At 40.7% G+C, this 26,965-nt stretch overlaps 1 protein-coding gene across 2 annotated transcripts in view; it reads right to left on the bottom strand.

Moving 5' to 3' along the window:
* CPPED1 (calcineurin like phosphoesterase domain containing 1) overlaps positions 1-26,965 on the bottom strand; it is a 56,545-nt gene that overhangs the window by 13,608 nt on the left and 15,972 nt on the right. The window contains exons 1-3 of one of the 2 annotated variants that reach the window (XM_066560651.1): positions 26,488-26,619; positions 16,292-16,510; positions 1,642-2,064 (exon numbers count right to left, since the gene is read on the bottom strand). In XM_066560651.1, the coding sequence (XP_066416748.1) occupies positions 1,642-2,064; positions 16,292-16,510; positions 26,488-26,551 (706 nt within the window). In that variant the 5' untranslated portion in view covers positions 26,552-26,619. Of the gene's footprint in view, positions 1-1,641; positions 2,065-16,291; positions 16,511-26,487; positions 26,620-26,965 lie in introns of those variants that run through there. The other variant, XM_066560652.1, reaches the window with a different exon arrangement.

Raw genomic sequence — 26,965 nt, 5'->3', positions numbered from 1 at the left:
AGCAGTCTGAGTTACTGAGCTGCTTGTTCTCTGTATTCATTTCATTAGCAAAATGTTTGATTATTGGCTTGCAAATGTTACCTATTGAGTCAGTGTATAGTAAGGAGCATGCCAAAGATCAGTGTTTAAACACACCCATTAAGAAACCAAACAACTTATTAGAGATGGGAATGAGGGACACAAGGAGAAATGATGATGGAGGGAACAGAAAGGTGGCGCAGAAAGGAGTTTGGGAATTTCTTCCCTAGAGTTGGATTGCTCATTCCCATTCCATATCTTTCCCCCATCATTTGAAGCCTTCCCAACTTCTGGTTAAGCCTCTGGACACCCTTCTAAGAAACACCACAATGTAACAACAATGTTACAGTGATAACGTTTCTTTCACCTCTGGATGAATTATGTTCCCAGTACTGAGTGCTGTCAAATGTTAGTAAACCAGCTGGATGACAGAAAATCCTAGCAAAGAACTGGTTTGGTTCCCACATTAGTGCCAGTTTCCTGGGATACACCCATAACTAGGATGTGCTGCAGTCCATGGTACACAGGCAGTCACAGCTGCCCAGCTCTCCAAGAGCAACACTCCCCACCATACCAACACTAACACAAAAATGAAAAGATAGGAGGTGTTCTCAGCGTGTCTCCTTATGGGGAAAAAAAATCCCACTTGTAAATCTTGAATCTGCAAATATATCAGTGCCCTGGAGAGCCCTCAGATAGCTGTGAATTTTGGCCCCACTGATTGGAAACAGTAGGAGACTGAGAGCCTGGAAATTAGGCTGAGTTGGATGAGGCCAGGCTTAACAATTAGATGGTAAATTGGGAACAAGATCATAAAAAATTTGCATTGTTCAGCAATCCAAATAATGTGCTCTCTTACAGATACAGAGAAAATGACATTCTGATGCAGTGATGGCAGGATGGCAGGAAATTTTGAGGGACTGGCACACTCCAGGAACATGAAGGCAATTACCAGGAAACAATGGGAACAGCATGGAGGAGTAGCTGTGTACTGTGTCTGTCTCCATGGCGCTCAAGTGGCATCACACAAAGCTGAGGGATTTGGTACAATTACTCATTTAGCACATGCTCCACCTGCCCTTCATTCCAGACATGGCCCCTATTAGAAATGGATGTTCAAAGGACTGATTTTAGCAGAGCAAGACTTGTTTTAACACTGAATAAATCTGGGGTGCATTACACTCTTGGTTTAAAATTGGCTTAGTGTGGGAGAAAGCAACCTCCAAGGTAATTCTGAATTCTGTTTCCATGTTTTATGTAAAACATAAATTCTGTATTTTTCTCCTATGGCAATACCTGATTTTCCCCTCTGTAGGCAGGAAAAACTCAGGTTGTCTTGTATCTGTCAGTACTTGAAAAATGGAAACCTTGCTATTTGTGCTAAGGAACTTTTCATGTTTAGCTTTTTACTTCTCACTCAAAGTTTTAAACTTTGTCTGATACTTTTTACAGGTGAGTAGATTCAGTTGATAATTTTGATCTATGGGAAACAATGAGGCTTATAAACTGTATTCAAAAATTCCTTGAAAACAGTACCATTTAAGTTAAATGTATTTTGTCTGGCAGCAGAGCCATTAACAATTTGAAACAAAAATTCAAGAGTAGGAAAGTTTGAGAAAATACCTGCTTTATGAAACTTTTCCATTATCTCCTGACGAACTGATTTCTCCAAGTTGAAGTAATCATCATCTTCATCAGGTTGGCTCAGAAACAGAGGGATGTGCTGAAATACAATTATGTGCTTGCATTTCTGCTTTGCAGCAAAAGCCAGCTGCTCATCGAGCCAGGCATCCTGGGCTTGCCTTAACTCAGGGCACTTGGAAGAATCAAAGTATAGCTGAGAATTCAACACAAGAAAGAAAACACCTCCAACCCAAAAGCTGAAGTAGTCATCTCCCCAGCTCTGGCAATAATCATCTATGGTTTCTCTGGATGGAGTATTGCCAATATCATGATTCCCACTGACAAATACCAGTGGTATGTCCTGGTCAGTGTTTTTCAGAACATTCTTTAAATCTTGCTCTTGGTTTTTTTTCCATCGGGTTCCTAAAGAAAAAAAAAATACAAAATATTTGAGTGTTAATGGTTTTTTTCTCACCTTCATTGTTCGGTTTTGTCTATGGAACTGCACATAGGAAGAAAATATTGTGTATTAGATGTGATGATGAAAAGATCTCCACTTTATCCCTGTGCATCCACCCAGCCCAGTCCCTCCCTTCCCAAGGCTGCAGCCATTTCCAGGAGCTGCCCTGAAGGCAGGCTCTGGACAGCACCCAGCAGAGAGCACAGCAGGAGGTGCTGCCATGGCCACTGCTCTGCACCAGGAGCTGCAGCTGATTCTTTTCATCTACAGACTCATGATGTGGTGAAAAAATGCAGCAGCCTTGGATGGTGCAACAGCACAAGGGTAAAAACCAGGCCAACTTCTGGCTTATATTTTATGGCTGTGCAACAAAATTAAGGGTTGTTGTTGGTTGGTTGTTTTTTTTTTGGTTACAGGAACTATTTTAACAGCAAAAATTTAATCAGTGTCTTGTGATGACTTATTTATATGATGAGTCTCTTTTAATAATAAGAATGCCATTAAATTAAAAAAAATAGTTGCGTACATTGCCAGTTTTCCCTGCAATTTATTTACATTAATATGCATATTCATACGGGTATTCTTCTGGATGTCAGGAATTTGTCCCAGCCTATGAAGATTTATTGTATTGACAGATTGATTTACAATCACTGAAAAAAATTAGAAAGGAAGTTTTAAAAGGGTAGGTATTTTCCTCTAATGATTACAGAGGTTTTCCTATGTTTTCTAAAGAATAATGTTTATTATTCTTTATATTTTCTATTCTTTATTATTCTTAATATTTTCTATTATTCTTTATAGAGGTCATTGATATGACTATTATTAATTAATTAAATGAACATGTATAAATTGGTTTTGTCCTGCAATACATAACACACATCTAGCATGGGCCCATTTCACAAATAATAACTCAATTTTTAAATCAAAAGCTGTAACAGGATTTTCACAAGAACTCTGAATTCAGGTTTCTACCATACACTTGCACACAGGTCTGTGACAATCAATCATCATGTACTTTTAATTGTGTTTTTTACACATACCTTATGCAGAGAAATGCATAAATAGGTTCCTGTATTGCAATTCCTGTATTTTATGAGATAAAAGGGGTTTTTACAATTTCTTCAAAATACTCACAATGAATATGTTGACAAACACTGACCATTATTAACAATTTTTTTTGTTTTACATACCCTACAGTTATAGGCTTTAGTACCACCTTATTGCTGTTACCAGCATTCTACAGCTTTATAAAAATACTGAGAAAAAAAACCACATTAGGTCTAAATTGTGGCTAAATGTTAGGACATTGATATGAGGTGCATTAAGTCAAAATCCACAACTCTCTTGGGTTTAACTGCTGCAGAGGGTAGACAGTTATTGTAGGAAAATCTTTGAGAAACTTGACAAGTACTGGGCATATGATAGCCAGGGGAATCTAGAAAGTAGTGGAGAGCAGATCACTTTTTGGGGTGTATTAATGGTCAGTCTAGGTTGTTCTTGTTAATTCCAGAAAAAAACAGGGCAAATAACATCTATATTACTTGGAGATGCTGAATTTTTAAAAATAAAACCAAAAATTCAAATAAATGTGGCATGCTGCTGTCCACAGGGTAAGGAACCTGGCTGATGCTTTTACTGCCACTTCCCATTTTCCTATGGAAAGAGTTGGAAATTTCAAGCTCTAAATATGAAAATATATGGGGGAGGAGGGCGGGGAAATGCAAGGGGGGAAGGCTCTGTTCAGATCCATGTAAACACATTACACCATGTTAAACTCCATGCTATCACTTTGGAAATTTAGCTAACAGTTGCAGAGTATAAAGACATTTATGCAAAAGTTACAGAAATAATTTGCAGAATTATGTATACCTCTTCCCAGTGGTGAAATTCAAGCTCTAGAGACTAACACTTAGATTAGATTTGCCGACAGCAGGGCACTGATTCCCTCATTTAATGAAATATTATTTCTATAGCAACAGAAAAACATATTCAGTGTTTATTGCAGAAAACAGATTGCTCAAAATGGAAAACAAGGTCTCTGCCCAAGAGCCTAGGAAATCCTACTAAGGAGAGATTGGTTTAGAACAACTGCATCTTGGCTTGACCTTCTTGGCAGAAGGTCAAAACAACTTCAAAAGAAGAGAATCCCACAGAGATAAAAGTGGGATAAAGTGCAGGAATGTCTCAGGACCCCTTGGTGCAGTGCTGGAGAGGAAAGGCTCAGCTGTCCCAGCGGCCCTGAGCTGCACCACCACAACACACAACACACAATGTGTGCCCCTGGAGCCCTCCTGAGGCACCTCCCCAATTTACATCTGAGGTGAGGAACAGGTAAAGAAGACAAAGACAGTGGTAAAGAAGGAAACCACTGGAAAATTAAAGTGGTCCCTGCCACAGCATAAAAAATATCCTTTTAATCTCTCTCAGGCACAGAGCTATAATATCTAATTACTCCAATTTTTATGAAGAACATTTCTGTTTGATGGACATGTATTTCTCTGGCTTAGAGGGAGCTTTGTTGTAGGTGAAGAGGAAAATAATATAGTGCCAAAAGGCAATACGAAAAAAATTATTTGTGAAGTGCCAGGGCAGATGCAACTGAAATAAATTTCTGTGATGTTTATCTTGGCATCATCTGCAGTGACATTTTTAAATTCTGGGCCACAATTTTCTGTCTTTGTGCTAGGTTGTGTAAATTAAGTTTTACTCTGAGATAAATTATTTCACAAATTAATAACCCATAAAGGGCAGCTTGGCTTTTATGAAAAACATGAAAGTGAGAACGGTTGCTGGTGCAGTTGTGTGCAATTTTCCACAGCTTCCCAGCCTACCATTTTTGAAAGCTGAGTGATGTGGACAGGAGCATGAAGGTGCAATGTCACCATGCCTGTTGTTTTCTGCTGTGCATCCCTGTTTGCCTCAGCAGCTCCAGTGTTCTGTCCTGCACTGCTTAAAAGAACCAAGACAAGCAGCCTTCTTCACACACTGAAAGAGCAGATTTCAAGACAGTACTTTTACAGCACTTTTGCTAGAGCTGTCTTCAGTCAGCAGAATTACAGATTATTCTGCCAAAGAAATAATCCTTTAGGTACTAATCCTTAGTTACAATTTTCTTTGGTACTCTACAGAAGGGTGCACCACTCTAAGATTGGGTTGGGTTTAGTTTTTGTAAGGCACCAGTTTTTAAAAACAATTTAGAGCATTGTTTCCCCCCAAGCTGTATCTGCAATGCTGATGGCAATTTTTGTATAACACAATCCTTCCTCTACAGTAACCCCCAACAACACTGTAACTTTTCCCCCAAATGAAAAATTATCAATTAATTAACAACAGCAGCAGTTTTTCTACTGATATTAATCAGGAGGGAGAAGGGGTGGGGGGGGGATTATGATGCCATTATGAGGTGGTACCCCCAGGCCTTCCTGGCTTGGTCTTAGGTGAAGTCTTAGTACTCCCCCCAAGGCAAGAGAACCCTTTAGCTCAGACATCTTCAAATAATTTACCAATATGCAAAAATGTGGCAAAATAATTTCCTGGATTTCTCATTACTCAGTCTCAGTATTTTAATGTATCTTAAGTGTCCCAAACTTAGAAGAGCAGCAATCACATTGTTTTTTAATGGAAAGCACAGATTTTCAGTTTGAAGAAGATAAAAAAGAAAAAAACCAAGTTTTATGCCAGCAACACTCTTGAAAGGCCCTGATGTGACAACTGCAATCTGTTTAACATTTAACCCAAGAGACTGCATACATTGCAGACAAAAATACTATAGGAAACATCAAATAGAAATAGTACCTACATTTGATAAAAGCAAAATAGAAAATGTCAAAACACCAGCTATGAAAACAAGATTTAGAAAAGCACTGGGCCCATTCCTTCTGTAATTTATGATGATACCAGAATACTCTGACATCAAAAGACAACTAATTATTGATGAAAGCAATTACATGATTGTTAAAAAACAACAAGAGATAGATTTGTATTTTCCTGGGCCTTACAGTGCATCAAAATTGCTTCAATCAAAGAGTCTAACTATTTTGAGTCTTGAGACGTTTGTCCTGTTTTGTGTGTTTTCATAACTGCCTACAGTTGCCCTACTCCTCCATTTAAAGGACCTCCCCTAGCACTATTCCCTAAATTTCTAGGGAGGAAGGGCTCCAAGGCTACACTCAACCATGCTCTGGAGGAAATGTAACTGTTACCTCCATCTCTGTGGGAAAGCAGCCTCCTCCTGTCAGACTAGGACTGCCTTTCATCTCTGCCCTTGCCTTGGATACCTGGCTGTTGGCTCCAGACTAAGAGGGCTACAAGGAAGATCCTACACCCTCCTTGTGTGCTGACCCCTCCCCAGGGACAGCCCCACTGGTGCCACTGTCACTTGGAAGACATCACAGGTCCAAACCCAATGGTATCATCAACACCACACTGTACCTGCCAGGCTCCTTCTGCAGCTACATCTGATTGCTTTGCATTAACATAGAAATCTGAGCTCCAGTCTTGCCATTTTTCAAAGCACCAACCCACAGCATCTCTTCAGAGCACTGATGCAAATGGAGCTTCCCCACCCCAGAGCTCTGACACTGTTCCCCACTGTGCTGCCTCCTTTCCTGCCCTTCCCCATCCCATCAATAGGGGTGACTCCTCCTGACTGCCAGGGCCAGGCTCCTCCCTCTGCTCATCTCTTACAACTGATCATCCCATGAAAGTGATTCTCTCGTGGGCCATGAGTGGAACGAAACACTTTGGTCTCCACGTTCTCTTTTGTCCTGGGAGGCTACAAAAATGTGTTAATGGACAGGGCACAGCATAGAAAGGAAATCTCCCTGGCACCCAGATCAGTCTTACCAGTGCTCTTCATTGTTTCTCGCTTTAAAATTAAAAACTCCCCCTCTGGTGTCTGCTGTAATGAACTAATGCAACACACCGTGTCATTCCAAATTACTACGTGCAGGAATAAGCTGATCCATTTTAATAAACCCATTATGGTCATGTTCTGAAATAGGTTTTTTTGCTTTAGTCTGTGCTGTAATAGCTAAAACGTCTCCTCTTTCTTCTTTAGACATATATATTTCTAATCTTCAAATAGCCTGAAGACAATTTTATGATGAACAAAAAATTATATAGTTAAAAATAATGTAAATATTACTATATTCACTCCTGAACAAACGGATTGACTACTCAGTCTAACTTACAAAGAACCTCATTTCATTAGTTCCAGTGAAAAGCAGAATCTGGAATACTCATTTGTCTACAGCTGTGACTTTTTCAGTACATTCGAAACAAGTAATAATCTGTTCTGAGGTTCAAAAAATGATCACACAAAAATTTTCTTACATGAAAATATAAATTAATTTTATTACATAACTTTGAGCATTAAAACAAAAAGAAATGTTAACTCTAGTTTAAGCTAATAATGAACAATTAAAGCAATTACAAAATCCCCAAGGAACAAGGAAGCCTATTAGGGGATCAACTGCTCCTGGTTTCAGTGCATGACATTAAATATAATAACTGCAAATGCTGACATTTTTCTGAGTGCCAGGCACACAGGTGCCCACAGAACAACCTAATTCATGGCATTTACTGCTCCATGCTCTGCTGTGAAAATAAGTATTATCCTTCACTTAAGCTCAACTCTGCTCTTATCCTTGCTCATCTCCCAGCAACACAGAGCTGTCACAGCAAGCACAGGCCACCACTGCCTTTGGGTCTGTGCTTCTGATGAAATCATCACAAACAGAAAAAAAAACCTCTATGCTACACTACCAAAACCAAACTTAATTTAAAAAACTCCATAAAAAGATCCAGTACTTTTACTAGATTTTTAGTACTGTCTCTAGTATTTGTATCATAAATGTAAGATCTGAGAAAATTGTGTAGCTAATTACATCTCCAAGATTTTAATATTCAGAGATATCGATCTGTAATCAGATTTCTAAATTCAACTGTAGACTAGACTAGAGAACATGGTCTAAAATACAAATAAATGTATACCTGCTGAAGATTAAACATCTTCTGACAGCCCAGTGGTTTCTCTGCAATATGAGCCTGTTGGACTTGTGTGGAGATCTCTGATGCTTCCCTACTCTGGGGTGATTAGAGCAAATTTAATTTCACAGTAAGCTGTTTGAGGCTTTGAACGCTCCATTAGGTTTTACTAGAATCAGATAATTACTACAAAATGTTTATTTATGCAACCACAGTGGCATTTCTTTAAACCATTATTATTAGATATTTAACAACTAATGTGCTGCTTACCCAAATTCTTAGCCATTATTAATCAACATTGGTGTAAGAGTTTGGAGAAGAAAATAGCCAAGAATCATTCTGGTTTGGGTTCCATCCTACCAAGCATATCAGAGTTAGGTTACAACAGCAGAAGAAACAGATGCAGTGAGTTTAGTTAGATTATACCAGCTTGTGGTCAGGAAACTAGGTCACACCTAAACACTGCCCTATTGATCAGGCAGTAACATATTAATAGAAATGTTACCTTGCACTCAAACAAATACAACCTTTACCTATACCCTGACTCAGTATAAACATTTGAAAGCCTCTGCTTCTGCCTTGCACCTAAAAAGTCATCTGTGTCTTTTCTACTTCATGCTCTATTACAATTCTCCACTGACAAAGATTCAGGAATTGGGATGTAGCTGACAATTCTGCTGAAACTGCAAGTGACACTGGAATACAGCTGCCTCCTCCCCAGCTGTGCCACGCTGCTGGGAGCTAAAAAAATACACAAACTTGCTTTTGTTTGTGAACCAAGCAGACAGTTCAAATAGCAAAAAAGGTAAATATAGTAAAGGTGAAATGCTTACAGCCATTTTTAAAGGTGGAGCCTATTTTAAGACACTATTTTTTGACCTGCTCATATGCCTTTTATATGGACAAATCAAACATCAGCATTCATGCTCTTGCCTTCTAGATGAGAAAGGGATTTTTTGAGAATTACTCTATTTTTAGTTAAAATTAAAACTTGACAAAATATCTCCTTATATACATGCCTCACTTAAGGGCTAGCAGTGCAGCCTAATTTTATCTGGCCAAATTTTACACATAAATTAATGATCCTTTGTTTTAGCAAAATTGGTTATTTAATGGTAGTTAAAAAGCAGTAATAAAAGCAGTTCACAGGTTTTTTCCTTTGTGGAATGTCTTACCAAATCACTGTATATAGCATTAAGGACTTGAATTGGACCTGACATTTCTCTGTAATTTATTCAGTTCACAAATGTATAAATGGCAGCTTGTGCATTTGCATGCAGATTTCAGCAGTACACTCCTCTCTCATGCTGTGTGCAAAACCCACCAGCAGCAGATCTCCAGCTCCAACACCTCGTCCCTGCAGTGTGACCAGGCCAGCACGAGTGCAGCACCTGCCTGGCCATGGACAGCCCAGCTGCTGCAAATGCACAGCTCTGCACAGCAAAGGCCTGGGCAATATTCCTAACAAGGAAGAACACACATGGCCAAATGACTGTGGACTTTATCAAGTGTGATAAAACTGGACATTTCCTCAGTGCTCCTTTTTAGTGGATCCTGGACCAAAAGACAGGTAAGACTTCCTGGGACCTACCAACTTCAGCTCTTACACAAACTAAGTATTCACTGATCTTTCCTGACCACCCCAATATGGTTTTTAATTAAGAGAATTCAGAACATTCACAAATAGGTTTTAAACAATAATGCTTTGACTAAGAACATTTGCTATGGTGTGTGCATTCCCCAGTCTAGAAAATCAGCAAATTAAAGAGGTTTTTTTAGAGTTACCCTGTAAGGTGCTTGTAATTATTCCTTGCAGCCTGTGTCTCAAGATTTATTGTCTATAAAAATTACATTTTTGGAAGGAGTCAAGCTAAGGCACTCCACATTTGACAGAGAGAGACAAATATTTTGGACCATGGCAGCTGCACAATTTGGGCATGGGAATGAAACTCAAGCTAATGCAGTTGTGATTCTCCCAGGAGAGAGGATGCCTTCAAATGCTACAGTGATTATAAACAGAAATGAAGCCATACCACTGTCTGGCCACCAGAACCATCAGTTCTGATGTTCCTCAGCTCTGCAGCTTGTCTATTCTGAATGTAAATAACTTCACTCTCCTCTGTGGACGTGTCACAGCTCATAAGAGGGACTAATTGTATAAAAGCCAGTATGCCCATCTCATCTCATATTCTGATAATCAAATTGTCAAGCAGGAGTCAAATGGAGAAGTACTGATTTGAAAAACTGTCACTTACTTGCTGTCTAAATATGAACTCAGAATCCCAACATTTGGCACCTGTTTTTAAAATCTTGTTGCGCATCGCCTGTTTTATTATACGAAGAAACACTGCATGGGAGAGAGGATAGGGTATATAATTTTGAGGAGACATGCAGTTTCACTTTTCACATAAAGAACATACTGTTGCCCAAAATTGTAATTAGCTGAACTGAGCTGATGTGCCTTATTGAGGCTTTATGGAGGAGTTAAGAGCGTTAGTGGAACGTGCGAATTCCTGGGGGAAAACGCAAACCAGTGATGCACACACAGACACACAGAGCCCAGCCTGCAGGCAGGGGGAGCTGGCTGGCACCAGAGAATGTCCCACAAGAGCTGGGGCCCCTGGAAGCAGGAGCAGGACAGCCACACATCCTGGCTGTAGGCAGGGGCTCGATGCTTGAAGGACAGAAAGAAGGACACCTGCATCTCCCGCAGTCCCACAGGGATTCTGACACTGACAATTCTCTCCCAAATTCATGACTGCTTTTTGCAGGACGCCAGTCATGGAAGGTAAGTCTGTACCTTTCACAGCACAAGCTGCTGCAGCTCTGGGGCCTTGCCTGGCTGTATTTTCCCCCATTACACAAAGTAATCTTCTGGCAGCTTTCAAGGCTGCAGTGCCTCAGTGACCACGACCACATCAGCAATGAGCTGTGTATAGTGGGGGAACCTCTGTTTTCAGCTTGGCTATTGTCAGGGCCTTTTCTGTCACCTCCTGTTTAAACTATTCACAGTAACAACACATGCCCGGGCTCACAGACTGAAACACACATTAGATGGCTCAGAAAAACAGGAAAATATGTAACAGACACAGTCCTGGAAGCTCTTACAATCCAAGTACGGCCTAACAAAGAGAGTGAGAGATACAGACAGCAAGCACACCAAGGAGCAATAAGAAAACATTATTAGATATGACTGCAGCTCTGTAAAGCTGATTGAAACAATCAGATGTTTTAGCTTGTTCAACTTAAAAAATATACATTTATAAAAGCACAAATGGTGAAACGTGTTCTAAATAATGATTTGAAAACCCTTAATTAAACAATTTAATAATATGAAACAAAAGTATCAAAAAAATAGAAAAATGTCACTACTTGGGCTTAATTGACAGAAAAGGCTGATGTGAGATTACAGCACTGCATGACCTGGGTAGGAATGTGTATATTAGAGATTATTATACCTTCACATGAACTAAAATAATTAGTACAAGTGTTCACAGTGTATTTCAAGTGCCGTAATAGTAAATTCCTGTGATTTTGATTTCTTGTAATTAACATATACACACAAATGAATTTAAAACTGCAAGCATAAACATTACTTGCTCACTGATCCATTATCACACTGCTAACAGATCAAGCTTAATCAAGTTCTATCAGGTTTTTTGTGATTATACACATTATTAGACAAGTCTCGTTTCATTTAGTCTCTAAACAGCTACATTTTATTACAGTCAGAGCTAAGGAAGTTTGAAAGAGACTTGCTGTCTTGTTCTTTTACCCATGTAGCCAGAACAATTAATGAAAAAAAATTAAACACCTGGACTAAATACATCACATAAATAACTTTCCTGGCTAGAACTATCAAGTTACTGATAGCAGTAGCATCATTTAAAAAATGCAGTTAAACAATTTTCTCTCAAGGAATTCGGCCATTTAAAAATAGTTGCTGGATTCTCAGCTTCACAGTCAGTGTTCCTCAGTGGCTTCAGCAGGGTGACCTTGGCTGCCAACAGCTGAATTCTCTGCTGCTGTAACAAAAGGTGCTGAAATGCTGATGCTGTTTCCTGGACACCAATCTACACTGGAGGTATGAGCGTAGGAGAAGGAAGCATGATGTTCATGTTAAACTGGAACAGGGAGGACAAGCAAGAAAGAAGTTGGGGGAGTTTGCCCCATGTTTGGAGGGTACTACTCTATGGAACAGACACCAGCCTGATTGAACTTGAGTCAGGACTGGGGAAGAGCTCAGCCACTAAAGGTGGGATTTTGCCACAGACAACACAAAAAGGACAAAAGAACGGATTAAGTCTCCTATGACCAACTTGAAAAAGTCTCTAGATTGCCCTGGGACTTATGGGATACAAACATCCCTGACATCTGCTGACAGCAATCCAGGGGATCTGGAAGCCAGGAGGGAGTCTGGGACAATCCCTGGACACAGACAGGGCAACCAGGGCCCACTGTCCTGGTCTTACTACTCACAAACACAGGAGTGCTGGGGGGTGTGTTCATCCTGGCAGCCTCCAAGGTGGAGTTCAAGATCCTGAGGGAAGCAGGAAAGGCAGAGAGCACATCTGGGGCCTCATGACAGCACACTGGCTTATTCAGGGATCAGCCACAGGAATGTGTGAGGCTGTTCTGAAAGCAAGAGTTTGAGAGGGTTGACAGTGTTCAAAGACAAGGTGCTATGAACACAAGAATGGTCCTTCTGGATACTCAGGGAAGGCAGAGGAAGAGAGAAAAATGTAGGCTATAAGGAGAATGATCTGGTTAAATGAGGAACTCATGCCTGAGAACCAATGAAAAAAGGACATAAAAGGGAGTTGGAACCAAAGACACACTTGAAAGGAAGAATACTGAAAAAGTACCCTGGTATGCAGGGCTGCTGACAGGGAAAGTGCTCTGAGGGCTGCAACTAGCAGAAGGCAGCAAAAGCTTCTACTGCTACTTTAGCAATAAAACAATAAAGAAAATACAGCTCACTGCTGTGTGAGGCAGTGACAAGCAGCAGGTACTCAGAGCTTCCCTTGCCTCCCTGCACTGAAACATTCTCCCAGAGCTAATGGAGCACAGGAAACACTAGGGATGGAACCAGAATCTCCTCAAAGCTTCAACCCAGGCCATCCCACGGGACTGATGGGATGAATCCAAGAGTACTGAGAGAGCTGGCTGATGTCATTGTGAGGCACTGCTCTATAATCATCAAAGGGCTGTGGAGCTGGGATGGTGCAGTCTGGATGAGTGGAGAACAAGATGGGTGAGGAATTGGCTGCTGGACTGGAACTGGACTGCTGGGCTCCAGGTGTATTGGTAAAGGAACAATATGGGAAGTTTTCATAAAACCAAACAGAAGGATCCAACTTGACATGAGAACAGTAACATTTTTAGAAATCAATTTCCAGAGTTTTAGAAAAATACAGTCAAATAAACACATAATCTGGTCAACAATATTTTACAGATTACCATTTTTGTCATATTATATTATATTATACTTAATGCACACAAATGCCTTCAGAAGGAAGTCCTTCATTGTCATGGTATATCCAAGTGTAAGCATAGAGTTCATAGAAATTATAGTCAGTGAGACAGTAGCACTATAAGGTAACACTTAAAATTCTTGATGTGATTGTACCACAATATTAGTGTTACCAAGAATAGATATCCTATTCTGATTATGTAATCAAGAAAAACTTCTGGAAATAATATTCAGAGTACAAACTACTTTTAATCAGCAGCTAAATACCAAGATATGATTACTTCGTTGCTCTAATGACATCTGTAATGGATTCCAAGTGCTGTGCCTGATTGCTTCCCAGCTGATCAGGATTCTGTTCATCACTTCTAGCTGCTGGAATTCTGAGATTTCTTGGAGTTCCTCTGCAAAAGGCTTCAATACTGGTTCAGCTAAATGTGCATACTTTAAAACAGTCCATCAAAAACTTTACCCTTAGTACTCCATGATAAAATATTTTAAGAGAAGAGAGGAAGATCTGCATTGCTCACTCACTTTTTACCAACAGGAATTGATTAAAAAGCTGTATAATCTCCCTGTCCTTTTAGGCAACTACTCCAAGACTGCTGATCCACAGATATCTGCACCATAGAGCAAGCCACTGTTATCTCTGTCATCAGTTTAGACAGAAAGACAAAGGGCTGTAAAATTGTCCTTTTATGTACAACTTACTGGTTAAATTGTACTTTTATGTTTATCAACACACAGCAGAGCAAGCCATTTGTATAAACACAAAGGCAATAATGAAGTAATTGTTCCAGCTGAATATTCTACAATTCCTTTTAATAGTGCATTTCCTTAACCACTTTATATAACTACATGATAACACAGGCTTGAAAACTATTAACATAATTTCAATCACCAATAAATTATTAGAGAAGTTAAAATATGGTGGCTCAAGTGAGGTAATCATAGAATCATTGAATCATTTAGCCTGGAAAAGACCATTAAGTTTACTGAGTAATGAACTGCTCGTTCTTGCAATTTCTTGGAAATTGCATGAGGCAGCTTCAAATATTTATACAAGGCACAGCACATCCATCACACAATGGAGGTGATCTCACCAGTACAAACCACTCAGTTTCTTTCACATGTCTATTAGCAAAATGAATAATGCTGATGTTTTGCAAAGCCCTGACAGGTTTGTATTTAAAACATTACCAAGTCTGAGACATACACTGGCAAAAGGGACAATAATGACTACAGAGAACCATTGCTAGAAAAACAAAACCCAACCAAATACCAGAAGTACCACACACAAGACTTACTGTATCCAGCCATTCAGTGCCCAGTGGGAGTCAGAAGATTGCTGGCTCTCTAGTTCACACTTAAACTCTACCAACAGAGAAGCCTTAGCATAATATTGTTTGAAGTTAAAAGAGACAAAAGCACTCAGAACCTTGCACTGTTTCATGAGTATTTGAAAAATATCCAGGTAAACAGAAACCAACTTAGCCTCCTGGATTTTCTAAATTTTTAGAGTGAAAGATCCCTTAAACAGGATGTATAACACTTATTATTTGTCCTGACTTTTCTTTCAAGAGATACTGAAACCAAAATATTTGGAACACCTACACAACTTAGAGGTCCTAATCAAAACATTTATTGAAACTCTGCTATAGGAAGATGATTCCACAATTAATGGACGCATGTAAGCCAATAAAACTGCATCATGGAATACTTTATGGTCAAGCTACTGAGGTGTTACACAGTAGATTCAATCAAGCTTAAATCTGTTGTTTTTTACACTTTCCCACTCTTTCAGCAAAACTGTGTTCCGATCAGAAGAAAGCCTACAAATACTGTCAATCAATTTGACAGCTAAAGTCTTAAAATTATCACTGTGGGACACTGAAGGAATTAGTGAAAGGTCTCCAACGTGCTGGAAGCCCTGCTGTGTGAGCAGGGGCTGGGAAGCAGCTCCTCAGGTGCAGGTGGAGTGTGAAGCAGAGTGGAGCACAAGGCACAGGATGTTTGCAGCTCCCTGGGTGCATTGTGGTGCTGGCAGTGACAGAGCCAGGGCTGCCTGCAGCTCTGCTGCTTATCAGGGCTAACAAATGTGGGACACCGTGCTCAGTTCTGCTTTCCAGACCACTTCTCAGCAGGTAACACCACGTCTAATTCCACTTCCCAGAAAAGTACTTCTCTTTCTTGTAACTCACCTTTCTGGATGGTTTTTTGTTCTTCCTCTCAGGGTACAAAGAAACACACTGAGCTCAGAGTCCCACAACCACAGGACAGAGTTGCTAGAGCTCAAACTCACTGACCTTTAGCATTTTAAGAACTTAAATATTTGAATCTATTAAGCACTAGAAATCTACAGAATTCTCTGAGCCTTACTCACTTTAGGTACCCAAAAAGCCATTTCTAGTTTTTGCTATTTTCTTGGCATTAGTTTTCCCCAGTGGCTAGAGCCCCTCCTTGTCATCTCAAAGCAAGCAATTAATAAATGAATGTACAGATGTACAGCTGTAAGATGAATGCTACACAGAGTCAGATGAAAAAATCAGAATAATATCTCAAGAACCAGCTACAAACCACAGCTTTTTTTCCCCCAAAATACCAAAACAGGAACTAATACTAATGATACTTATGAAAGACTATTTTGAAGTCAAGTAAATTAGCCTTATTGCCAATCTGAAATATAAAAAAATGGAGTTATTACCTCCATTCTGCACTTTTAATTGCCTTACCTGGCATTCCATGGACAAGGTCTCCACACAGCACAAAGAACTTGGGTTTAGGGTTTAGTTTGTTAACGGCCTGCACTGCTTGCTCTGCTAATTTAATTTCTTCTCCCCATTCATCATCTCCATTATTAGTGTCTCCATGTGTCCAAGCTTTCATCAGTCCAAACTGAGGATCTGCTCCTTGGATGAAGTAGAAGGGCCCCTTCCATTGGTACTCAGCATCTAAGAAGAAAAAAAAGGAAAAAAAACCCAAACAGTAGAGAGACTTAGAGAATGAAAGCTTCCAAGCATCATTAAATTGATTGTTCTTCACCTCAGTAGGTTGACACTGCTTTAATGCACGTACAGAATTCTGTACCCATTCATACAGGACAAATATAAAGGCAGAAGTACAAAATTTTCCTCTAATGTATAGCTGTAATAAATGAAAGTATATTAATCTAATTACACCACATAGTAATTACAGACTGATTAGAGGAGAAGTATGTGAAGAATTCCGCAAGTAGTGCTGGAAATTACAAGACTACAACACAGCACAAGTGTGTAACATTAGATTTCACTTGACTCTTTTAAGATTCCAATTATTGCTTCTTTAATTAACAAGTTAAAACATACACAAGTTTCACATTTTATGGTTCCAGTAGACTTTTTCTTAAATTATTAAGGAGTGAGATGCTTTTTTGTTCTCATAGTTTTAGAGAAAAGTTGGATGTAGCACATTCTTTGGAGTCAGAACTGAAGCCACTCAACAGGTTCAAGGTCAGCAAACACTACACCCAGCAACATCAGAATCATCAGCAACAATGAAAATTCAAACTTACTGCTGCCACAATCGTTCCCAAGACCTGTGACAGAAAGGTGAGAACTCAGAAACAAATTTCCATTGATAGAGTCAGTGTAGGCAGAGGGTAGAATCTGTACTGGTACCATTTTTGTATACTTCTTTCTCCAGTATTGTAATACCAAGTACAACAAAGAAAGGGTGACATATAGGACTACAAGCCCATTTGGAAGAAAAAAAATCTCAACACTGGGCAAATAAAACAAGAGTTGGTTACAAATTTAAAACAAAAATGGGTAGCCTGTTTCCTACACTTATATCTCAAGCTGGAATTGAAGTACAAACACAAGTACACTGTGGTTTCTCCAGCTGTCTATATGCATTCATTTGCAACCTGAATATTTTAGTTTTGACAGCTCTATTTGGCTTAATACATTTACTGTTATTGGAGGTTTTTAAACAGCATTTAAACTGTTAAAAACTCACAGATTACATCCATCTACAGTTGAATCTAAAAAGAAAATATACAAATTATTTAAAATTAAAATATAATCTGTAAATATATTCTCATATCATGTCAGTCTGATCTGAAATCCATTTTGAGGCAAATGGTCTTCTGGTTTTGTAGTAACAGTAGAGAAGTTGCATGTTCAACACACGGATGTACTTTTGATTTTCTTCCACAAGCTCTAGAACTGAAGCTTCACACTTGGCAAGAAGGGGAGTGAGTTTCTTCCAAGCAAGGTTAGAAAACTGAGTTCAGAATTCATCTCTTGCACCATGGATGTGGATAGGCCAGAGTGAGGGATGAGGAATGCAGGCAACTCCCGGAAGCTGCTTGTGATTGTCATCTGTTGCTATGGCATCAGATCGTTTTTCCAAATGAAAGCTTCTGCACTTTAGTTAAAGTAACATTTCATTTCTAAACAAAATTATTTCTATACCAGCACTGACTTACTCTAAATAATATCAATGTATTATATAGACAGAAACTTCTAGCCACTCATTGGCTTTTAATTCTGAAATAAAATTTACTCAAGTTACACAACTGTTCAGAGAAGTGAAATGATCTATCTATCTATGAGTTTGCCGTATAAGCCTTATGGAACCAGTTGAATGCCAAAAATAATGTACGTTTTTATTTTATGACTTGCATGGAAAAATACAGTTGCCATAAAAGCAGCTTACATGATAAAGGCAGTAAAGGCACTGTTTGTGCAGAGAAATCAAGTTACAGTTTTAATAGGTAGAAAGCAATAGGAAAAAAAATCAGTTAAGAAAGCTTGCATCAGAAGCCCTTTATGACCTCTACAAAACGAAAATGAAAAAAAGGAATGTCTGGAACAGGAACTTGGTTTCAAGGAGTGCCACAATTTATTCATTAAATGGGGACAAAAGAACAAACCTTTGAACAATATGGCAGGACTACTAATACCTGTCCCTTTTCTGGCAACCTGATAGTACTGATAAATCAATGCTGAGCAAAATCTACTTGTGTTGTTTAATCTGAAGTCAGTATTTTTACCATAGCAGCCTAAGTAAAATATAACTACATTTATTTATTTTTACAGAGACTACTTAGAAAAAGAGCCAGCATTTGTTTATAGAGACTGTGTTTCAAGTATGGACAGACTGTGTTATGCTGTCAGAGCCCAGCAGTGGTGCTGGTGGCCACAGGCAGCACCTGGAGCAGCCCTGGCTGGGTGCACAGGCAGCAGGGCTGGCCCAGGTCCCAGGGAACTTCAGACAGAACCCCTGAACACACCCAGGTCTGGCAAGCAGACAATGCACTGGCAGGGAGCAGGTGGGAAAGGCAGACTAGAGGTTATTCTAATATGTGTTTCAGGGATATTTTATTTTCCTGACTTATATTCATGCCAATACAGTAATTCTCTAGGTTTTAAGTACCTGAATGTTTCTAAGACTGTGCACAGATGCTCTGGTTTGAGTGGGTGAGTGATGGTCATGTGAGGCAAAGAGAGAGACTGATAAGATGAATTTCAAAAAGAGAAGTTCAGTACACAGACAGAATCAAGAAATGGCAGAAGAAAGGAGAAACAGAAGATGCAGGGGTGGAGGTGGTGAAGAGTGGGGAGAAAAGGAAGAAGATAGGAGGTGAAAAAAGAAAGGAACTGAAAATGATGCAAAGGTATGTGCTATATTCTCCTGTAGGAAAGAAAAAGATAAAATGAAGAAAGTGAAGCAGGGATATCAGAAGAGAGCCAGGAATCAGGGCTACATAAATAACATCTACTTAAAATGTTAGTTTAGTTAACAGGTCTTAGTCAAATAATTCAGTCAACAGCAATTTCTGTGGTATTCAATAACTTATCACATAGTTACAAAAATAACAGTAAGGCTGAAAAACCTTTGTCATTTGATCACTCCAACAAAAACATTAAAACCAAATAACCTTAGTACTTAAACCAAATTCCATTAGCCTATTACTTAGCAATTGTTACTCACTTTTGTTTCCCATGGAACAAAAGTATATGGGAACAAAATAATGGAAGGACATTGTTTAAACTTACAACTTAACTTTTTTCTTAAAATCAGGAATGTATGTAAGTACTATAAATATAAAAACAGAATATTATGATTAGAGTTGTGTAAGTACACCACTGGTGTGAACTTGCACCTGGCACCAATCTTAAGCCTGTTCTGAATTCAGCACATCCAGGAGGTAACTCTTGAGGGCCCTCACTGGTCGGTCTTCAGAGCTGTTTCTGCAAGTTTTCCCTCATCTGTGCAAGCTGTGACACCAGTCCAGCTAAAGTTTCAAGTGTTGCTTCTAGTGCAATTTCACTAATTCTGCTGAAAAGCCCAGGACTAGGTCTGCATGAGTGCTCTTCCAACAAACCAATATGGTAAGAGGGTGGCAATGAGAAACAGCTGGGAAAAGCATCTTACACTACCACAGATGGATCCAGGAGTCTTCTGCCTTACAGTGAAATGGTTTATCAGTGGACCCTGTTCAGATCATTATTCTGGACCCTCTTTTTCTCCCTCACCAGCTGCTTGTTCATGTCTTGATTCAGCTACCCAGAGAACAGGTACTGTGAGCCAGCAAATGAACTCTGTCTGCCCTGGAGTCAGGCCCCACAAGCCCCTCTTTGGGCCCTTTCTCTGGTCCTTGCACTGGATCTCAAGGACAGAGCTCAGGGGGATCATTCTGCTCCCATGCTGGGGGTCTGCCCAAGCCTGGCAGGGGAACTAACAAACACCACTGGGCACAAGAGGTGGGAGGGCCAAAGCTGCTTTTGCAGCAAGCCTCTAGTCATGATCCAGGTCCCAGCTGCTACTTCTGAAGGTTTCAGTTAAATAATGTGTACAATGGCTATCATCCCTTCAAATGTAGCAAATGGCTTCTGTGGGAATAACAGTAAAGGCATCCTTCTCACTAGGAGTTTGAATTTTTGAGCCTTTAGGTGAGCAATGTAGCTGTATTAGATGAAGTGCATGCTAGGTAAAGCAATAGAAGATTAGGATTCAATTAATAATTTTTTCTGTCCTCTTGCTCCCATCACAAAATTGAATGAAGCTGAGAATGCCTGGAAATTGGTTCTTCATCCCTACAGACATTGAAGCTGTTTGTGATTCTCAGAACTTACCATAAGAAAATACAAATGCAGAACAAAGCTGAGACTTCTCTGATAACTGAGGTACATATGGCTTCCATTTCTGAAGGACAAACAATGTCTGTGGACATTGCTCTTACACACCAAGCAACAGAAAACTTCTATTTCAAATCAGTTTTGGTTCCAGACCTCCTTAAAAGCACAGCTGATGGCCACAGAAGAGGTCCAACTTCTGAACATGTTGTTATGCCTCAGTTTCAGTAGCTTCCTACTCTTATTCTGCTCCCATGAATGCCAAAGTACAGACAGAAGATCAATGCAATGTATTTTTAGTAGCATTGGCTGAAAAACAGTGTCAGCTTCTAATTTTATCTAAGGATTAGTTCTGTGAAGGACCAAAGAAGTCAGCAGCAGCTCAGCAAAGAAAACCTCAGCCATGTATTGTGATCACAGGCAAAAAGACACTTCAAGGACTTAAGTGGGGTTTCAGCCCAATCTCCCAACTTCTAAAGGACAATAGCTAATCTCTTGCTGTGCCTTCATTTCCTCCCCTTTTGCTTTTCCTAGTTTCACATCTCTTTTCTCTCCCCATCTCCAAGGATCACCAACACATCTATTGAGATTGCTCACAAAAACCACTGGCCTCTGACAGGCACACAGGATTGTGCATCCTGGTGGGATTTCCAGCATTCCCCTGGTGGGATTTTTTATAAGTACATTGGTTGGGTTCAACAGTATATTGGTGTTCTTCTTCCTCTACACTCTGCAGAATTTAATGGAAACAAATCAGTTACAGAAAGTTACTCCTGTCCATAATCTCTCTTTAGACACTACTGTGTCAGAGCAGTTTGGACATGGACACATCTCCAGTGCCTGCTCAGTCCATCATGGGCACTAACAAATATGAAAATGGCCTCACTGTCATGTTGGGTTTGACAGGAGAATCAATATCTGAAAATCAGAGCACAGCAGACACAGGGACATGGTTCCCTGCCCTGAGTTGTCTCTGCCTACAAAAGTGTGCCTGTGATTCTTTTTCTGGGTAAAACTGGAAAGGAAGCACAACCTTGGTTTTCCAAAGAAGGTCTATGCAGGAAGAAAAATGGAATCTCTTAAGTGAAGTCCGAATGTATACATCACAGACAACACAAACAGCAACAATTTGTTTCCATTACTCTCAGTCCTGAAATAGCTTGAAACCAATAAAGGAATTGTGCTATATTTTTAATAATTCCTTGTTATATATTAACAATAATATACCAACAATATATATATTAAAATATTATCAATAGATGTGGCTTAGAAAACTCATTATTTTTGTATGCCTAAATACCAAAGATTTCAGTCTAAAGAAATGTGCAAGTCTTTCAGCTATTTTTTTCCATGTGTACCTGGAAGTCTACCAAAGATATGACTACTGAAGGTTCTGTTGAATGACCGAGGCAACTTGTCATGAATTATGCCATTATAAGTACCAGGGGAAAAAAAACCCTTCAAAACAGGTATTAAAATACATTTTCAGAGAGAAAAAAAAAAACTTTTCAAAGAGTAATTATTCTAGAAATTATGCACTACAAAAATACTGTCAGTAGAAACACTAAATGACAGAATATGGCTTCTCAAAAAAAGAGACAGTGCTACTGTTACCAAAAGACATACTTTTAAACTTCTTAGATAACTATCAAGGTAAGAAATGCCCTCTCAGACACAGTTTATTTGTACTGAGGGCTACAGAAGCTAAATTCTAGTCATGCCTTATGCCCACCCCCAAATTTAACATGTAAACTCATTACAAAAACTTTACAGCCCAGAACTGTAGGTGTGAAGGGGGGGTGGCTTGCATAATGACAAGGTGAAGTCACAGAAAGTTTCTCAAAACCCACGTAAAAATTTCCCTAATCCATATGAGAGTTGGAGACAGTACTGGGAATGGAATATGCAAGCTGGGAAGCAGTTCTGATCAGTGCTCAAAAATATTACTGTTGAAGAGCTCTAGAACAGTAATCAAAATGTGCCAAGATCTAACACTCTTCTGAAAGCAAGAAATCAACTGCGGTTGTATTTAATTTCAAAGGAAGGCGAATTATATATAATTATGATGCTTTTAAAAAGTGCAAAAATCCTTGAAGGCAGCATGGAAACTATTCAAACACACTATCCCAGAGGCTCAGACCATATGCACAGCATTTACTAAGGACTTTAGAAAGACCAAAAAGAATCCAGACTGTCTAAACTACTTAAGTAACAGTGACAAGGAGGCTGGTAAGAGCAGGTCAATGTCCTTTGAAAAGCTGAAGCATTCAAATAAAAAAAAAAAAACAGGAAAGATTTTATACACTGAAAGGTTTGATACTGAAGTCCAAGAAGTCTAGCTAAAAAAAGTGAAGAACTGAAAACAGGATAAAACTGAGAATTAATAAAGCACTTTGTACAGGAATTAGGAGCAGGTAGTCTGCCATACAGTCACTAAGGTTAACAGATGTTCCAGACATGCAAGATGCACCCAAAAAGAAAGGCTGAAAAGAAGAAAAACAAGGTACATTTTTGTATCCACATGCATCCACTTGTGAAGATCTGATGTGATGGCTCCTCCTGAGAGACAGCACATCAGGTGTGTTTCAAATCAAAATACCAGTAAATGATTCAACAAATAGACACAGGCACTAACAAAGCACTCAGATTGGGTGGCATCCATAGAACTCCTCAAAAGTGAAAACCACTGAACTTCTGGGGAGTTATCCTTAAACCTGCCCTTGCACCAAAGGAACAGGGAGGTGGCTACTATTACATCTACAGTTAAAGGGGTTCTGGTAACAACCGACTACAAAAGTGGCATCTGTACAGACAAGTGACGGAAGCACTAGCCAAGACAGTAGCTCCTGTGTTTTCTGATTCTTCAGAAAGAGTCATCAACAGCTTTACAGGGACAAGGGAGATCCACTTGATCCCATCTCCATGAGGATCTAACAGTTCCTCACCAAAGACTCTTAGGGAAGCCAAGCTGTCTGGAAATACAAAATGAAGTCCTTGCATGCACCGAAAACTGGTAAGAAAAACAAAAGTGGACAAGACAGCCAGATGCCACCTGGATCTATACTAGGACCTATATCCTGTTCAACAACACAAAACAATCTGTCACAGCAACTGAACAGTGAGGAAGTGGAATTTGCTAAAATTAAGCCATTTGACAGCATGAAAATCAGGCCTGGTTGTGAAGAGCTGAGGAGAGACTTCCTATGCAGTGAGTGTTCAGAAAAGGATGAACTTTGTGCAAAAAGGTGCAGCATAGTGCACATAGGGAAAACACCACCAACTTCATATGATTTTTACCAAGTGCTACCAAGAATCACCTCAACATTCAAAAATGGCCGAAAATCAGAGATTGGAAAGGAATAGAGAACAGAGCAAAATGAAAATATGAGAAGTAATTGAATAAACTTTGAGAGTATGTACAAGATTGGTGAGGGAGGCATGACAAAGGAACACAAAATCACATGTGGAACTGAGACTGTGAGGTTGCAATACTGGTTATTTGCCTGTTCCACATAAAGGTTGTGGAACCATCAACTAAAACTAGCAAAAGACAGGTTCAAACAGACACTTCTCAACCAGTTAAACTGACAGAACTATCACTTGTTTAGTTACTTGAAAAAAGTGTTCCACCACTTCCACAGAAATTCTTTGCACAGCATGCTACTGACATACTTGGGACCAAAAAAAAAACCCAAAAAAACCCAAAAACCAAATAATTCCTTGACTTCTGGAGAGAAGTGGTGAAGACAGCACTTACCCAAACATATGGTCCTGTTTTTTTCACTCAAGTACTAATAGAAGGAGTAGACAGCTGAAGCAAAATTTCACATGGGCATAAAAGAGACAATTTATTTCACAAAGTAAAGTCAAACCATACAAAGGTCTCTTGCCAATCAGGTAGGGTATTTAGACACTGTTTACTACTGTGCCTCATTGATTATATGGATAATTTCAATCCCTCACCTCAAGCTCCTCATGCACATGTCCCACATCAAGGGCAGAGGAGAGTAGGTTACAGGTACAACCTCCATGTTATGTAAAAGCAGACTGAACAATTTACCAGTAGGGAAGAGGGACTTTGCAGAAATTGTAGGAAAAAAGGAAGGAAATTTAGTTCTCAATAGTGGCTTTCAAACTGTAAAAGGAAACAGTGTGCCAAGCCACAGCAGTGGCAGTAAATGTAGATACATGTTTAACAGGAGTGAAACCTTAAGATTGAGAAAAGCAATAAAACAGCAACTGATTTTTGTCTTAAACTGCATGAAAATTTGCCTCAGTTTAAATAGTCCTTGGTTCTCTTTTTCCCTAATAATTTAGTTATTAAAACATTGTGTTGAACTTTAGCCTCTTAAGAAAGACCCAAGTAAATTATTTACAAAAAATATTGCACCCGAAGATGGTAGCAGGACTATGATAGCCTAACAAATCCTGAACAAGATTAGAAGCAACCAACTGGTAAGAAAAATCTTAACGAATATTTAAAGAATTCCAAACAAGGACACATCAGAAGAAAGAAGCACAACTGGAAAAGAGATTCCCAAATGATGTTTTCTTCCATGTTTAAGGAAATTTTTAAGAAGGAATTAGATACAGCTTTTACTCGGAAATTTTTACACTGCTGTTGAACACTCCTTTTGTCAAAATTTCACTGTATAGTTGATTTAACTGGATGGCTTGTCTGCCATCTGTCCCCTCAGCAAATGCTAGGCATTCTGTTCCAAACCAACCAGACCATCTGCAATTAATAGGTTGCCAGAATGCCTGTATACATATACTTCACATGCTCTGAGTTGGTGATTTTTCTTTATTTGGCAACAAGCAAAGCCAAATATTTCCAGTGCAACCCAAGAAAAGACCGCAAAATTGATGGGATGAAATAGCCTTGCTGACCTCACCAAACCAATATAATTTGAAATTCATAAGTACAGAAAAATAGAAGACCCTCTATGCATGACCACCATTAAGAAATGATTTCTTAACACAGCTGTGTCCCTGAAAAACCCCAGCACACTGTAGAACCTCCACCCTTGGGAGAATTTTACAGGTGCTTTCACTGAGATGTTAAGGTGCTAAATGCGCTCCTCTGTGTCCAGCCACAAGCCAGAACCAGCAGGGACAGGCGGCTGCCGCCTTTGGCTCGGCCTCGTCTCCTTACCCACCTGGCGGGTGTGGAAGCACGTCTGCCCTGGCTGGCTGCAGCCCAGGGCTCGCCGTGCTGCTTCTGCACGGCGGGGAAGGGCCAGGGGAGCACCTGTGCCGCTGACCTGAGCGAGGCGGAGCCCCCCGGGGAAAGCAGCATTCTCACCAAGCTGTGAACCACCTCACGGCTGCCTTTCGTTCGGGCACCTACAGTGACCCAGCGGTCACCTGTTATGTCACCCCTACAGGTACAAACACAGGACAGCAGTGCTGGCAGCAACAGCTTCATAGGCTGTGGAGACCCGGTTCAGCAGCACCGACAAGCATTTTAAAACCAATCCGCTGCTGGACACTGCTGGGGTCTGCACGGGAGCCAAAGCGCGGGGACAAACCTGGGGGCGCCCCGGCACAGCGGGGGCAGCGGGGCGGCCACAGCCCCGCGTCCGTCCGCGCTGCGGCCACCGGTGCCCCCCGTGTCCCCTGCTCGGCACCACGGGCTCGCCGGCAGATAGCCCAGGCCCCGGCGCTCCACACCTCCCTCTCCCGGGCGGCAGCTCCTCCCGCCGCCGGGGAAGCCCGGAGCCTCCCTCCGCACGCCCCTCCCGCCTGGCAAGGCGGCAGGGAAGAGCCCGCGGGCGATGGCGCGGCTCGGCCGGCGCTCCCCGTACCTGGGCGGAAGGCGGTCAGGGTCCTGCCGCGGGCTCTCAGGAACACGCTCTCCGCCGCCGCCATCGCCCCGGCCCGCACGGCCGCTGCCACCGCCGGGCCCGGCCGCCGAGGGGGCGGCACCGCCTCCGCCGGGGGCGGCGCCTGGCGCGGGCGGGAGGCCCCGGGACGCACCGGGGACGCCCCGCGGGCCCGGGCGCTGTGGCCGCGCTGGAGGCTCCGGGGCCTGGCGTGAGGGGAGCCGCGGGAAGCGGGGCTCAGGCGGTTCTGGGGCGAGCCCTGGGATAGCCCTGGGAGCAGACGGGGGGCTGCGGTGCGGCTCCTGGCACCGCCATGTGTGGGGGCGGCTTAGGGTGGAACCTGCCTTGAAGATGCGCTGGCTTTTAAATAAATTATAATAAAGTAATAGTTTACATCATATTCAGCTTGTTCCTAACCTGCGAACCGAAGTAACCCCTTGTGTAAAAGCACTGGCAACCT

This window comes from Molothrus aeneus, chromosome 16 (assembly GCF_037042795.1).
Source record: "Molothrus aeneus isolate 106 chromosome 16, BPBGC_Maene_1.0, whole genome shotgun sequence".
NCBI lineage: Eukaryota > Metazoa > Chordata > Aves > Passeriformes > Icteridae > Molothrus > Molothrus aeneus.
Note: the sequence above shows the minus strand (reverse complement) of the source record. Positions and strands in the feature narration are given on the sequence as shown.